Source organism: Micromys minutus (assembly GCF_963924665.1).
Source record: "Micromys minutus genome assembly, chromosome: 4".
Lineage (NCBI taxonomy): Eukaryota > Metazoa > Chordata > Mammalia > Rodentia > Muridae > Micromys > Micromys minutus.
This window is the reverse complement of record NC_137973.1, coordinates 72,699,461-72,715,895: the sequence shown is the minus strand read 5'-3', so window position 1 is coordinate 72,715,895 and position 16,435 is coordinate 72,699,461. Positions and strand designations below refer to the sequence as shown.

General features: G+C 38.2%; 1 protein-coding gene across 2 annotated transcripts in view; it reads right to left on the bottom strand.

Moving 5' to 3' along the window:
* Nucleotides 1–16,435, bottom strand: part of UNC5C (unc-5 netrin receptor C) — a gene marked incomplete at both ends in the record, with an annotated part of 354,396 nt that overhangs the window by 107,175 nt on the left and 230,786 nt on the right. For both annotated transcript variants that reach the window (XM_080915102.1, XM_080915103.1), the window contains one exon: nt 5,393–5,536. In XM_080915102.1, coding sequence (XP_080771228.1) covers nt 5,393–5,536 — 144 coding nt within the window. The remainder of the gene's footprint in view (nt 1–5,392; nt 5,537–16,435) is intronic.

The following is a 16,435-nucleotide window of genomic DNA, read 5'->3' as shown; positions in this document are numbered from 1 at the left end:
AGGGAAGGAAGGGATTGTGTAAATTGCCTGTCTGTAGAGTTAAGATATTGCCTGTTGTGAACTAAAACATGGGTATAGTTATATGCACCATACAAAAAGGAGATGTTGGAAGGCACGGCCCTTCATACTTTTATACTATAAATAAAAGGGAGCTTGCAGGGATTCATCAGATGGAAAAGATAATCTTGAGAACTTCCACCTCGCCAAACCCAAAACCCAACGAAGTAAAAACAATATGCCACCATCTCCCCCTTATTTGTTCTCAGTGTGTTGGTTAAAGCAAAGACTTGCTCCTGGATTGACAAGATTTTCCACACTCCAGCTGCAGGATGTTAGGCAGAACTTTTTAGTCTCTTCTTTTGATTTCCTTTATCTATAAGGAATGGACAGATACTTTCACTTATCACAGAATACTTGAAATGGCCAAGCAGCTAATACATGTACAGTGCTTTAGTAGCACCATTAACATTATTGTAATCATTTTAAAGACTATGTTCTCTGGGCATCTGGGGTTCTGGAGCACATGCCCTGAGTGTGATCTTCATTGAGAGGTCCTATAAGAATGCACAGAACCATTCCCAAAGACTATTATTAAAAGCTGTTAAGTATTTTATTGAGACGTGTTTTCTTGTATTATATGTTGAAACTCTATACAACATACTATTAGACTTAATTTCATCTTGGCTCTCCTTAATTCTTTCCAAGAACTGTCTAATGCATGTCTGTTGTCAGCAGCCTTTGTGAGACTACTGTGACTTACAGGTTAGTTCGTGTGATTCAGGAGCTATCCCAAGGAACTGTCCTGACATTTGCAAGAAGATGGATTCTCTATGCACTCACATCCCATTTTCACCCAAGATCTGTAGGACAGCAGTTACCATGTGGCTCTTTCTTTTATCCTCAGGCATGGGGGGAAATTATGGCCCCATATTGTATGAATCAGGAGATGATTTCAGCCTCCTGGGTTGACAGCCTGGACAGACACAAAGGGATGAAGGAAGAAGTGATATTTCACTCTCAAAGTTTGCTTAGTATGTGTAAGTCTGAAAACAAATGTATAGAGCCACCGGAACTATGTAACTGGAAGGAGGAACACCTGCTATCACTCAGTGAACACATGATCTATCCTGTTGGTCTGTCACACACTTAGAAAATTTATCTCTTTTAATCACAAAATAGTCCTATCATTTTCATTTCATGGTTCATGAAGTTAAGGCTTAGAGAGGTTAAGTAACCTGACCAATGTCTCATTTGTCAGTGATGAAATGGGAATTTGTATATAATACAGCCTGGTCTGGAGATAAATGCTTTTAACTGTGTTCACATTGCTTCCTTCCTCAGACATGACAGAAAAGAAAAACTGCCAGTACAGTAGCTTCTACAACAGTGAGAAAATCAACTTCAAGTCTACCCTAGACAGCATTGCTCAACAGATTTGTTGGATTTCCCCTTTCCTGTCTTACACTTTGGGATTCTTAAATTGGCCTTAAACTTGAAGCACTTGGGAACCAAACCCTCTCTCCTAAAAATGATTGGCTGTGGCATGCCACTTTGCAGGAAAGTGACTGTCCACTCAGGGAAACTGATACCTTTAGTAGAAATTAAGGAGTTTGATCAAGGAAGCTATGTTCTTAGCTAATTTCTTGTTAAATGTTTGCTTTAAAATTTCTAATTTTTCCTCTGCTCAGACTGTGGCACTAATTTTCTATTTTATAGAGCTTGAATGTGTGAGTTATTGGTCATAAACATGACTAGTTCATCAAACCCTCTCCCTACCTTTCTGAAAACAGCTTAAATGAAGGGATAAAGGAGGCGTGGGAGTACCAGCAGGGTGGAGTGCACTGATCACACAGATTTAACGGTTGTGTTCACCGTGACAAATATAAACTGGAGTTGCTATTTATGAGATGGCCATCCATCAAGTCTTGCTGTTCAAAGCACACAGTTCCTTTGGTGCATGGAAGACTCCGAAATCCACAAATATTGTGCTACATGTGGGAGGTCGACTAGTTGGGGGCACCTTCGCCAGAGGGAAAGTAAAGCTCTTGCTCTGAGGCTCATCATGATCTGTATCTGTGTGAGTAAACAGTCATGAGTGTGATTGGATGCCTTGGCTACATGTGCGTGGGTTCAGTTAAGATGTTATTGGCACACCTCTTCTGAGAATTACCACCAGAGGGAAAAGGTGCCAGGGAAAAGGTTGCTCTTTGATTATTTGAAAATGTCAAACTCCTTAAAAGCAAGGAGTTAGAGAAAGAAGTTTAGAAAATATAGCAAAAAAAAAAAAAAAAAAAAAAAAAACTAGACAGGTTTTGCACACATATGTAATTTAAAAATAAAAAAATAAAGATTCCTATCTACACCTTTTGGTATGAAATTGGAAACACAATCTTTTCTTAAAAATATCTATGGACCTTCAAAGTTTATTACATAAGAATATATTGTGTGAAACTCTGCAGCATTTACGCATATCTATAGATTAATTTGGTATGGAGTGTAGGCTGTATTCTCTATAGATTAATTTGGTATAGAGTGTAGGCTGCACTTGAAATATTTACTGTGATTGATATGGGTATGTAGAAGAGTAGGAAAAAAGTAACTTATGTCACACTCCTTTTTCCATTGTAGTTCAAAGCGATATTTAGAATTAATTTTAAACTTATGTGGAGGGTGTGGGTGTTCCAACAGTCCTAAGCCTGATCCTACCTGTTGGAAGTACAGGCAGTGAAATCTCTCCTTTTTGGGAACTGCTATCTATGTGAGAAGCTGTTTCGGCCTGAGTCATAAGCTGTTGGGAGTAGAAAGTATCCTTTGACCAGTCAATGTGGAAGAACAGAAGCACAATATTGCCTTTTCCCCAAGGGCCTTCCTAGCTCCAGGTACCCCTGTGCTATTGCCAACTGCTCAGTTACTCCTTATGCCCAACCGTACTGACTCAGTCCTCCACCTAACATCTGTAATGACCTTGCTATGTTTCTCCTAAGAGCAGTCATCAATAGTTACCCTTTAAGTATATCCCACATTGCAGTGACTTATTGGTCAATACACTTAGGATGCCACAAAAAAAAAATCCTGAGCTATATTCAGAGAGCCATCTTTATCTTCAGCATTTCTACAAGCTTCACAGAGAATTCTTCATTAGGAGCTTCATCTAGACACATGTACTAAATATCTAGTATATCCTAGACATTGCTCTAAGCCCCGAAGATACAAGGTTATGTAAAATAGAATTCTTCACTGCAAGGATTACACCGGTGAAACAGAAACAACACAGCAAATGGAAACAGACAAATAAGAACAGGCAAGCTGGGCTGGAAACGGGGATAGGGCATGGATCAAAAGCCAGGGAAAGTTTCTTCTCTTTTGAATGAAAAGTTTCCCTCTTTTTTTCACATCCACATTCTTCTCTGCTTCTTCTATGTCAGCTTCACAAAAGCCCCGGGAGAAGCCACCTAACCTTTATCTTTGTCTTTAGCATTGCTTCTCTCTAGTGTGCAGTCAGTGACTCTGGGCAGGCACGTGAGATGTGTTTCTGCTGGTATTCCAAATCACACTGAACTCCCAATGCCCTAACTCTCCACCCTCCCATTTTCTCCTGACTCCCAGTCCTTACCTTTCTCTTGTCATCTGGGAATCTCAAGTGTTTGTTCTTCCTGCCCCCTTGGTTTGAGGTTAGCAGGGAACCAGAGCTCACAGCAGACACCCATCCCCAAACCTTTCTCTCAAGCACAGCATCTTCCTGCCTGTTGAGTTATCCACCACACACATCATGTATGCTTCATTATTTGTTTTGTCTAGAGTTCATCTTGTCTCACCAGATCGATCCTAAAGTGTAAAACTGTCCAAGGACAGACAAGAAATAAAGAATCTTGAATAGATGTTTACTGAGGAAATTAACTTTTTAAAAATATCACAAATGTAAACAGGATGAAGCAAGCAGGCATGAAGTACATTTGAAGGGTAAGGAACGTGAGAGTTCAAATCCAATGTGACTTACCTTTAGAGATCCTTAATGTTTTAGAGCCAGAGGCTCTGATGGGGGAGATAGACAGGTTATAGATTAAGCCATATTTTCCTCCCCAATTCAGATGCTGAATGACAACTTTCAGTAGCTTAGAATGTGATGACATTTGGAAAATGAGACCTTTAAAGAGGTGATTAATTTAAAATAAGGCTGTCTAGATGGGTAACAATCCACCCTGACTTGTGTCTTGTAAGAAAAAAGAAATACAGACACATAAAGATACACCAGGATGGATCCCAAGAGCCCTTCAGGGACTCAGTAAGAAGACAGCTGTCTGCAAGATGCAGAGAAGCCTCAGGAGAAACTGAGACTGCTGACATCTTCATCTTGAACATCTAGTCTTCGAAAGAACAACAAAGGAAATTTCTGATTTTTTAGGTCACCTACTCCCTGGTGTTTTGATATGGAATTTTAGATTTATGTGGCAAGTCTCTGCAAGGAAGTGGGGTAGAAGTGAGAGGAGGTGAGGCCTATGTTTTATGACGACTGCCCAGAACACTGACTGGAGGACAGGAAGACATCAGGTCCCTGGGAAGTGGGGCAGATCTCAATCAAGAAGAAAAGGAGCCAGAGATGATCATGTTTCAGAGGTGACATTGGTCAGTACTGAAGAGATGTTCGGACACATGAATGGGACATTGACATCAGACAGGCAAGAGGATTTAGTAGAAAGAAATGGTACAGAGTTCGGCAAATAAGATATACATTTCAGTGGCCACATCATCTGTTAGAGAGTGACAGCATGGAATGTAATATGACACTACATGCTCCAGGGAAATCAGACTTCACATTGCTACAGAGGAGTGAGGTACATGCTGATAAGGGCTCTGTGAGGATAAGGGTCCAGATCTCCTGACTAGCACATCACTGGACCTAAGACATTTCATAAGGAACTCTTGGAAACTATCTAAAACAGAAGTGTTCTTTATAATTAATTCATTGTCATTGTTTGAGAGACGCTTTCCCTCATTTCTGAGTTGGAATGTTTTAGAAATCATCATTTTGGGGCTGTGTTCCAATGCACAAATGAAGCTTCAGCTTAAGGAGAGAGTCTTGGCCCAGGAGACTTCTAGTTCCCACAGAAACACTGCCAAGCAATATTTTAACAAGCTAGAAGAATCAATTAAAAACTAAACTAAACAAACTAACAAAAATCAGAACAGAACATAACAGTTGATTCTTCCATAGCCTAATTGCTACCAGATCTAATATACCTCTTAAAAATGTAATTTCTGAGGAACTATGGTTCTCATACAGAACCCTGAGGGCATTTTGGAGTTAGAACTCTGACAAGGGGCCAGAGATTTCTAGACCTTCGTGTATTCCCATCAATTTTGTGCCCAAGAGCGTCCAGGTGCAGTGACTCACATGCAATGCGCACATATGCCTTCCGACTCTTCGTAGTGCCTGCTGAACTCCAGGCCACACACTGGCACCAATAATCTTCAGGCCCAAAGAGTTCCTCTACCTGCTGGCGGGAAATCTCAATGCTCACTTCTCTTACAATGAGACCTGGCAAGAGAAACAAAGGTTCAAGTCAAGAGAAGCCTTGTGGCAATTTTTGGTATTCACAGATCATCATACTTAATCTATACCCAACAAGAAATCTGTTTCCATGTTACGTTCTGTCCTACATGTACTTCATGCTTATGGTAACTAGTGGGATTTCTATGCATGCTATCAAACCTCTAAAAGAATTAAGTACTGACAAAATTATTCATAAAAATGTTATGCCAAAATTTCTTTAAAAATCTGTAAGTGTATCCCTCTTTTTATTTTTATCTTTTTTTAATAAAGCGGTAAGGGGAAAAAAAAGAGAGAAGGCCTGCAAAAATGAAGCACCTCACAGCCATATCACCCCAGAAATCCCATATATACCACTGATCACCCCAGGGATCCCATATATGCCATTGATCACCCCAGGGATCCCATTGATGTCACTGATCACCCCAGGGATCCCATATATGCCATTGATCACCCCAGGGATCCCATATATGCCATTGATCACCTAGGGATCCCATATATGCCATTGATCACACCAGGGATCCCATTGATGCCATTGATCACCCCAGGAATCCCATTGATGTCACTGATCACCCCAGAAATCCCATATATACCACTGATCACCCCAGGGATCCCATATATGCCATTGATCACCCCAGGGATCCCATTGATATTATTGATTACCTCAGGGATCCCATTGGTGCCATTGATCACCCCAGGGATTCCACTGATATTATTGATTACCTCAGGGATCCCATTGATGCCATTGATCACCACAGGGATCCCATATATGCCATTGATCACCCCAGGGATCCCATATATGCCATTGATCACCCCAGGGATCCCATATATGCCATTGATCACCCCAGGGATCCCATATATGCCATTGATCACCCCAGGGATCCCATATATGCCATTGATCACCCCAGGGATCCCATATATGCCATTGATCACCCCAGAAGTCCCATTGATGCCATTGATCACCTAGGGATTCCATTGATGCCATTGATTACCCCAGGGATCCCATTGATGCCATTGATCACCCCAGGGATCCCATTGATGCCATTGATCACCCCAGGGATCCCATATATGCCACTGATCACCATCTAGATATTGCCTCTCACCTATCACTCTCTGAGGGCTCCAGTTACTGTACTCCACATATGTACTCTTTTATTTGATATTTCAGGTCTGCAGATGAGAGCAGAATGGTCTATAACTCTAGAAAATAGCATGTTTCCTAAGTATTTTTTATTTATATAAGGTTGTGGCTAAAATGTCCAGATACTGGAAATGGCTTTTTACAAAAGAGTCTTCCTAGTAACGCTCACACAAAATAAAATAAAATAGAATCAAATAAAAGAAAATAAAATAACCTAAACTTATAAAATCAGTGATGATATAATAACCACTTTAACAGATGTGTTTAAAATATAATAGGAAACCCAATTATTGAAATAAATTATAGCTCAATTATCCAATAATATACAAAATCGAAAAGGCTTTTATTGTATAATCATTTAGAAGCTCACATATCTCTGTAATTGCAATGTGACTGAAATCTCAGTGAAGTATCTTCAGCTACAGTGTTGAAATAATTTCAAATTTTGCATATTGACTAACAAAAATTGAATCAAGAATCTAGGATTCAATTTCAGTGGTAATTATTTGAGGTATTAAGGCGATTTCAGAGATCCATTCTACAGTTTGTCTCTTTGCAAGGACTCAGAGAGATTAACTGAGTGATATATGTGGACAACTGTCACTGCACCTAGAGATTGAATGGACACATTTCCAGTGTAGTGTCCACTGATAGCAATAGCAGAATCCCCATAGTCTTCAAGGGAATTTTATCTGAACCTTGAATAGACACAGTAAGAAAAATGGAATGAATTGCTTTTGTTTATCAACTTTATAACCACCAATCCAATCATTATCCATTGATACTTGATCCAATAGCAGTTATGTTGAATATACTATATTTGACACTTGTGGAGTTCAAATAAATAAGGTAGTTTATTTACTCAACTTTAATGAATTGTACATATCCAGTGATGTCTATGGTAAAGAAGGTTTACATTAACAACGAGATTATATAATTTATTAATGTGGACCATTTATGTTCAGTTCTACAAAGAAGTTGTATAGAGACAAGAATAACTTAAAAGTGAACTCAGTCTATGAAGAAGGATCTCATAAGAAGGAGTTACTTTGTTTATGTTAAATGGAGAGAGGTATTCAACATATAAAATGGATTAATAAAGTATGATGAGTTTGAGAATCAAAAGGGCCACTGAACATTGGCCACAGAGAGCAGCGGTATGAAATAAAATAGAGACAAGGAAGGGTGCAGCTTGCCCATTTGTATTCTACTGGTTCCCAACAGGGGACTCTGAGACAGGCTTCTTTGGCATCAGTTGAAGACCTATGGAAAAAGCGTATACTTAGACCCTGCTCTAGACACAATCAGTAGGAAACTTTGGGGATGGGACAATCCAGTATTGGGGCTTTAACAATGCTGAGTAATGGTGTTTGAAAAATTGGAGAATCCGTGTAAATAATGTTTAATAATTTGGATTTCTTTCACATACAGCATGGTATGTTTTAATGTAGATGGTTTGGACAGAGGATCGTTGAATATATATTTAGATAAGCAAAATCTATACATCTATGTGTGTGTGTGTGTGTGTGTGTGTGTGTGTGTGTGTGTGTGAGAGAGAGAGAGAGAGAGAGAGAGAGAGAGAGAGAGAGAGAATATTTCCCTAACACCTAAGATGTATTTAAATCATCTCAGAGATATCAGAAAAATCTGTAGGCACCCAACAAAGATAGGTGCCAACCCACAAAGAAAGGAGCAGGATTTTTACCTAGAACTTATGGAATTTGAGTTATATGTTCTTAGATCTCCTGAAAACCGAATTATACTGAACCCTAAGGAAGTATGCATCACATATCTAGGGCAGAACAAGATCCTAGACAGAAAACTCTATTGTCAGATGTTTATAATTTAATGATATTTCAAAGTTTCAAGATTATTGATTCTTTTATATTTATGTAATTAGTCAGAATGGCTTAGATCAAAAAACTCAGGTGACAGCAGATACTGGCAAGGATATGGAGAAAGAGGAACACTCCTCTGTTTTTAGTGGGAGTGCAAGCTGGTACAGCCACTCTGGAAATCAGTCTGATGGTTTCTCACAAAATTGGACATAGAACACAGATGTAACACTTCTCGGAATATACCCAAAAGATGCCCCAACATCCAACAATGTAACACCATGTTCATAGCAGCTTTATTCGTAAAAGCCAGAAGCAGGAAAGAACACAGATGTCCTTCAACAGAGGAATGGATACTGAAAAATTTATACAATGGAATACTACTTGGCTATTAAAAACAATGACTTCATGAAATTCTGAGGCAAATGGATGGAACTAGAAACTATTATCATGAGTTAGGTATCCAATCACAAAAGAACACACATGGTATGCACTCACTAATAAGCAGATACTAGCCCAAAAAGCTCTGAATACCCAAGAAACAATTCACAGACCTTATAAATCTCTAAAAGAAGAAAGACCAGAATGTGGATGCCTCAATCTTTCTTAATAGGGAAAACAAAACACTCATGGAAGGAAATACAGGGACAAATACAAGAGTAGGTATTGAAAAAAAGATCATCCAGAGACTGCCTTACCTGGGGATCCATCCCATATGCAGCCACCAAACCACTATCATTTATGTCAAGAAGTGCTTACTGGCAGGAACCAGATAAGGATTCCTCCTCAGACGCTTTGCCAAAGCCATACTAATACAGATCCGGATACTTACAGGTAACTATCAGACTGAGCACAGAGACTCCAATGAAGGAGCTAGAGATAGGATCGAAGGAGCTGAAAGGGTCTGCAGCTCCATGGCAAGAACAACATTATCAACAAACCAAACCCTCTAGAGTTCCCAGATACTAAAACACCAATCAATGAGTACACATGGAGAGACCCATGGCTCCAGGTTCATACACATCAGAGGACAGTATTGTCTAGCATCAGTAGGATGAGAAACATTTGGTCCACTGAAGGCTTGTTGTCCCAGTGTAGGGGAATGACAAGGTGCTGAGGTGGGAAAGGGTGGTTTAGAGAGGGAGCACCTTTACAGAAGCAAGAGGAGGGGAGATAAGCATGGGGAAAAGGGGATAATGTTTGAAATGAAAAAACAGAGAATATCCAATAAAAATGAAAAAAAAAAAGTTAATTTCAGGTAAATGGCATAGTCTAACCTTTCACAGGTTAGCTGGAAAAAGGACACAAAAAATTACATTCATCAATGTCTAATACAATAATTTTCAGAGCAGAATCAGAGCTTTTCTTTATATTTCTTGGGTCCTACTCAGATCCCAGTTTTCCAACCTTGCTTCTGTTTTTCTCATTAACATCTGGAAAGCTTTATTAAACAAGAAAGCATATCTTCCCTTCCCAAGCTCCGCCCTCTTTTTCTAAGTTCTCTTCAGCATTTAATGCTGTTTCATGCTTTCTTGCTAAAACATGCCCTCTTTGTGTGGAAGCCCAGTTACTGGAAATAAAACCCTTCCTTTAAAGTTGTTGCAGGAAATTTACAGTCACCAGTGGCCTGATAAAGCAGCAGTGTGTATTTCTAACTATGATGGCTTTTTCTAAACTACAGAACAGCAACAAATGGGCTACGGATATTAAAACCACATACAAATATTTTCTGTCCTGAGATGATAACCTCAGGTTTCATTCCCCTCCCATTTACTTGAAGTAATTACTGGAAACCTAATTAAATACTGGTGGAACTTTACCGGGTCCAGTGTATCCTTAAGAGTGAATAGGTTCATGAATGTTTCTAGTAACCACAAATCTAAAACCTTTTAAGAAGCCACAGACTAAACCTCCTGCTACAGGAGTTATGCATAGTATGAATGTTCTGAATTATGTGACCCAGGCTTCCTGTGGGCATTGGAGTCCAGCACACATGGAAGGCTGTCTTCAGCTTCACAGATGCCCCATTCAGGAGTGCATAAGCTAATTACAGTTACTTGGCCACATGGCCCACACCCTTTACATTCCAGTATTTGGTCAATGATAGACTAAGAAAGGACTGTTGCACCAAGTATCTTAGAGCTCTGGATTCCCTAGAATCTTTCTCATTAAACAAGCTCTCAGCTGCATAGTTATGTACAATTTTTTTCACTGCTGCAGGTAATTTTATTACCTGTGACATTTTGCTCATCAAACAACAGCCTAGCGATTTCTGTAAAAGTAAGTAATATCTCTTCTCTTTGAAAGCAAAATTTCTGATCTTCTTGAAGTCCTGAGATGCAAGGAACAAACCTTCTTACAATGTGAAATGCTATCAGCATTAGTTCCAAGGAAGACTGCTTTGAAGAGCCTTTGGGAACTTGAAATTGGTTTCAGGTGATTTAGGGGGCTGCGGGGAAAGGCTATGGGATTTATAAAAACACAAATGAGTAGTTTCCATCACATCTGAAAACATCAAAGACTTCCCACCACTTTCTTTAATAGTGGCATCTCAAAGATGCAGGCTGTTTGAAGTCTGCAGTCATTAGTCTCTATAATAAGATTCATTGTGGTTTGAGAGGCAGATTGCAAGGAACTGATTGGCTTGTCATACCAAGAACACCTACAATGTGTATGCACATGTGTGCACTTGGTAATGGGGAAGTTCAAATGGGTATGAGTGAGTCTCCTTCTGAGACCACACATAAATAAGACAATTAAATTTGAATATAATAATAATTTGATCACAAATATATGAATCATTAATTTTAAAAACTGGGATTCCCACAGAAATCTGATATTAAGTCCAATGAAATGACTATTTATTAAAAGTTCACTTAAGTTGGATATTTTAAGTCATGTAAGTAAAAAGATAATATAAACATCACCCAGCTTGAAGTTATTAGCTTATTGTGTAAAATGACTTTTTATAAATCAATTCTTAAAAGTTATACACCAATCTATCACAATCATCCTGCAGATTTATGGATGGATCAGCATAATAAGTATAAACCAATACATAAGGAGAATAAAAATAAAAAAGAAACCAAGCATTCTCATTAAATACAGAAAAGGTCTTTGACCAAAATCCAACATCCCTTCATGACAAAAGTTATGGACAGTCTAGGGACACATGGGATATATGTCAACATAATAAAAGCAATATACAAAAATTTCATAATCATCAGTTTGATACATGGAGAAACATTCAAAGCATTTCCACTAAAATCAGGAAGAAGTACAGGAGTGCCCACTCCCTCCACTAATGTTCAATATAATCCCTTGAGGTCTTCACTACAGCAATAAGACAAAGGAAGCAAATAAAGGTAAAAAGACAACAGAAAGAAAAAAGTCAACATAGCCTTATTTTTAGATGATTTATTTCTATATATAGAATAAACTACTCTACCTGAAAACCATGACAACAAATAAACACATTCAGCAAAAACATAAGATACAAGATTAACACACAAAAATCAGTAGCCTTTCTGTATACCAACAGTAAAAGCACAAGGAAAAAAAATCAGAAGAATAATGTCATCCATGGTAGTGTCCACAAAATTAAATCGCTGCCCAGGCTCCATGTTTCCTTCCATAGCAGCGCAATTACCCATGAGCACAAGCAGTGGATACTGAGGAGACCCGGGAGCTCAGTGTCCTTAGGTAGTAGTGAGTTTAGCAAGAGAACAGACTCTATGGAAGTACATTCAGTGAAACAACTCATTTAGTCAGGAGAATGAAGGCTCTTTCAGTTGTTGGAAGGTGATTATAACTATTGGAGTAAGGATACATCATTGGCTTGAGCCAGGGCATTCAGAGTGCCTCATTTGCATAAAGAATAATTCCAGGTGATGATGACCATGAGCCCATAAAGGGACAGGAAGTTTAACCTGACTACTGTACTATATGTCCTTAGGTCTTAGGGAATAGGGCTATGTGTGCAGAGTGATCCCTATCCTGCTGATCTCACAGAATATTTTGGGGGTTTGGACATGCCTTGACCCCATAGACTCACACAGTTTTATAGTGAGAATATTAAGACAAAGCAGAAATAAATTTGAGTAACTAACCATTCAACTTCTGATTAGATTTAAAGTATACTCCATGAGATAAAACCAATCCATGACACAGCTCCTCTGGCCAAGAACCTAAGACTAGATAGAACAGGAACATGGGGGACTATTGTTATTCTAAAAAACATAGCAACAAAATGACCCTTAAAAGCATTCTGCTATAACCATAGATTAGTATCTTGCTCATCCATCATCAAAGAAGCTTCCTCTGATGGAAATGGAGACAGATCTATCGACCCTTAGCTTGACAAAGTACAGAGAGTCTGTGATTTTGAAAGATTCAGTCCCAAATAAGATGTCTCCACCAGTTCTCTCCCTACATAGCTCATGGAATCCTGTGGAAGAAGAGGCAGAAAGATTTTAAGAGCCAAAGGGAATGGAAAACATGAAAGAAACAAGGCTCATCTGAAGTCTCACAGAGTAAGGCAGTGTGCAAGCCCAGGTCTGGGGTCCCAGGGCTGAGAGATTATTAGACACAATTCCATATCCCTAACTCAAAAGCTATCTTCAACTGGTAACACTTGCAAACGAAAAATTAGTTTTCTCCAATGGAGTCTTACTGGGCATACAAACTTCTCTTAAGGCCAGGCTTTATGTCCAGCAGTAGATGGCCAATATGAAATGGTATTTTTAAAGATTTTCTCATCTCATAACAATAGTCTAGTCTCTCTCCTATCCCCTCAAATTAATAGCCTCTTTTCCTATATTATTGTTACATATATACATATGTGTATGTATATATACCCATAAATACTTACAACCTTAAAATGTATTCGAAAAAAAATAAATAAAAATCTATTTTCAATAGAAAATTTAATTACATTTAAAAAGTTAAAGAAAATAACAGCAGACAGGAAGAACACTAATGTTCGTGGGTTGGTCATATTAATATTATGAAGTTATTTTTATTATACCAGTAATAAGCTATAAGCTTAATAGTTTCAACATTAACATTCTAAAACAATTATTCACAAAAGCCGAAAAGTAATTAATTTTAACATTCATATGAACCAGTAAAGACTCGGGATAGCCAAATCAATCATAATTGACAATAATCTTATAGGAGTTACCAAAATCCCTAACATTATTTTAGATTACAGAAGTGTCATTGCAAACAGCATGCTAACTGACATAAAAAACAAATATATCAATCAACTGAGGACCCAGCTGTAATCTCAGGGCCATACTGCCAGATGATTTTGACAACAAAAATAAAATATATATATATATGTTGGAAGAAAGCCAGTGGTCTAACAAATGGTGCCAGTAAAATTAGATAGCTAACTGAAATTAGATATGTCTCTCATGAAGTATAAAACTCAGCTCTGATGGATCAGGGACCTCAACCTAAGAACTGATATCCTGAATCTGTTAAAGAAGTAGGAAATATAATTCAATTTATGGGCATAATAAAATAATTTTTCTATAGGACTCTAGTATCACCAGCATTTGTATCAGCAACTGAGAAACAGATTTTCGTGAGACTAAAATGATTCTTTATAGTAAAAGACATGATAATTCCATTGTGTAGGAAGTTTCCAGAACAGGAAAAAATATTTGGCAGCTATATATCTAGAAGATAGTATCCATAATATACTATATAAAGAATATATACATACACATACACATACACATACACATACATATACACATACATATACATATACATACAGAATTCCCCCAAAAAACTGGACTCGAAGAAAAGAAATAATATAATTTAAAATTGGTTAATGAAGGTAAACAAAGAGTTCTCAAAAGAAGAGAAAAATGGACAATAAATATATTTATAATGCTTGATTACCATAGTGCTGAGAGAAGTGAAAATTTAATGTAGTTGAGATTTCATACTACCATAGTCAGAATAGCTGAGACAGAAAATAACAGTAAATGTTGACATGGATTCAGAGGAAAGAATACTTATTCAGTGTTTATGTTAGTGAAAGCTCATGTCTCCACTCTGGAAATCAGAGTAGTGGTGCCTAAGAAAACTAGAAAGAGATATAACACAGTATAGCCCACCTTGCCCACTCCTCGGCACATTCCTAAAGGTTCTACACCCTGCTATGTAGACAGTTTCTCATTTAGGGTCACTGTTCCTTCATTTATAACAGCCAGGAAATAGAAAGAGTCTAGATACCCATCAACTAATAGATGGAGACTGAAGATAGTTCACTTGCACAATGGAACACTGTTCAGCTCTAAGGAAAAAGGCAGCTATGAAATTCAGGAGTAAATGCATGGGGGTAGAAATAATCATTCTGAGTGAAGTGAACTGGGTCTAGAAAGGCAAGAACTGCTTATTCTCTCTCTCAGATGTGAACACTAGACTGACTCCTCAGATACATGTGTTTAACTGTCGTGATCAAGAGGTTAGGAAATTAGTGAAAGAACTTCACATGAAATTGGGGATAGAATGCAGCAGATAATAAGGACACAGGAAAGATTATGAGGTAGGGGGTGAAAGGGAAGTGTAGACCAGAGAGCATCCAGAAAGACAAAGCTAAAGATCTTTTTAAAAAGTTTAAGGTGGAGCTACCACAAAGCAGGGAGACATTTTTCCTCCCAGACACCACAGGATATCTTATGAAAAGTTCTGTGCCAGGCACGGTCAACTTATTTTTGAGTTGTTGGCCAGTGGGGTCCTGTAGATTGCCCCTAAGAACATGATAGGCCTTGTTCTTGGCCATCCTTCAGAACTTGATGGTGATACTCTCTTGCTGAAGACACCACACACTTGAAACATAAGACATAAAAAAGTCAGGGAAGAACCAACATAAAACCATTGTTACTAGCTATCTTTCATAGTACTAGAATGCTCTATGCAGAGTACTAGGGAGGAAAATTAATCAATAGTCTTATCCATGTGTGACCTCTAAGAGCTAAAACAGTATCTGATTGGCATACTAATGATCACTGTTATTCATATGCATCTGTGATGCACACCAAGTATTTCACTGAACCCCAGAGCAAGCAGACTTTGGGGCTATGTGTGCCTGAACTGCACATCTCATTCCTTGCAATGACTTTATCTTTCCTATTGCAAAAGGAAGTTATGAGGCCTCATATCCTGCAGGCTGGCCAATTTAGCTCCCCTAGCAACCCCTGTAATGGGAACAGAGCTACAGAACTCTGACAAATCTCATTCCAGGACATTCACAGTTAGGCCATGAGCTGGTAGGAAATGCCCAGAGTTGCAGGTAGTGGTGTTCTGGAACGCATTACAGTGCTTTATTGAATTAGTGTGGTCTCCTTCTCGGGCTCTCCTTCAGCTCCTAATCCTATTACCTTTCACTAATATGATCTGAAATATGAAACATGCCAGCTCTAAACATCTTAATGTAAATTAAATCACAAAACCCTTGTCATTCTTTGAGAGGATATCTATGTTTAAGACTCTTAGTTGTTTCAACAATCTCTACCTCTCAGTGTAATCATGAAACTAAGGTAACATGAAAGGCAGAGCTTCACAATCAAGATACTAGTTTATGTTAGACAACATTATCTAACTATCTGTAAAGGATAGCTGGGAAGGTAGACTCTATAAACACAGTTAACTATTTTTTGAAGCATTTTATATAAATTTTAATATAATATTCAATAGAAGTGGACTGATGTAAATAAAATTACTTATGTAATGTGGAATTGAATGAGTAGTGTGTTAGCCTTATTCTGACTGTAATTTATCTAATATTATTTACCTTTTTGATGAATATAAACTTGAGAAATTGAAACCTAAAGGACTGAGTCATGGAGAAACAGAAAATCTGAAGAGATCAACCATGAGTAATAAAATTGACTC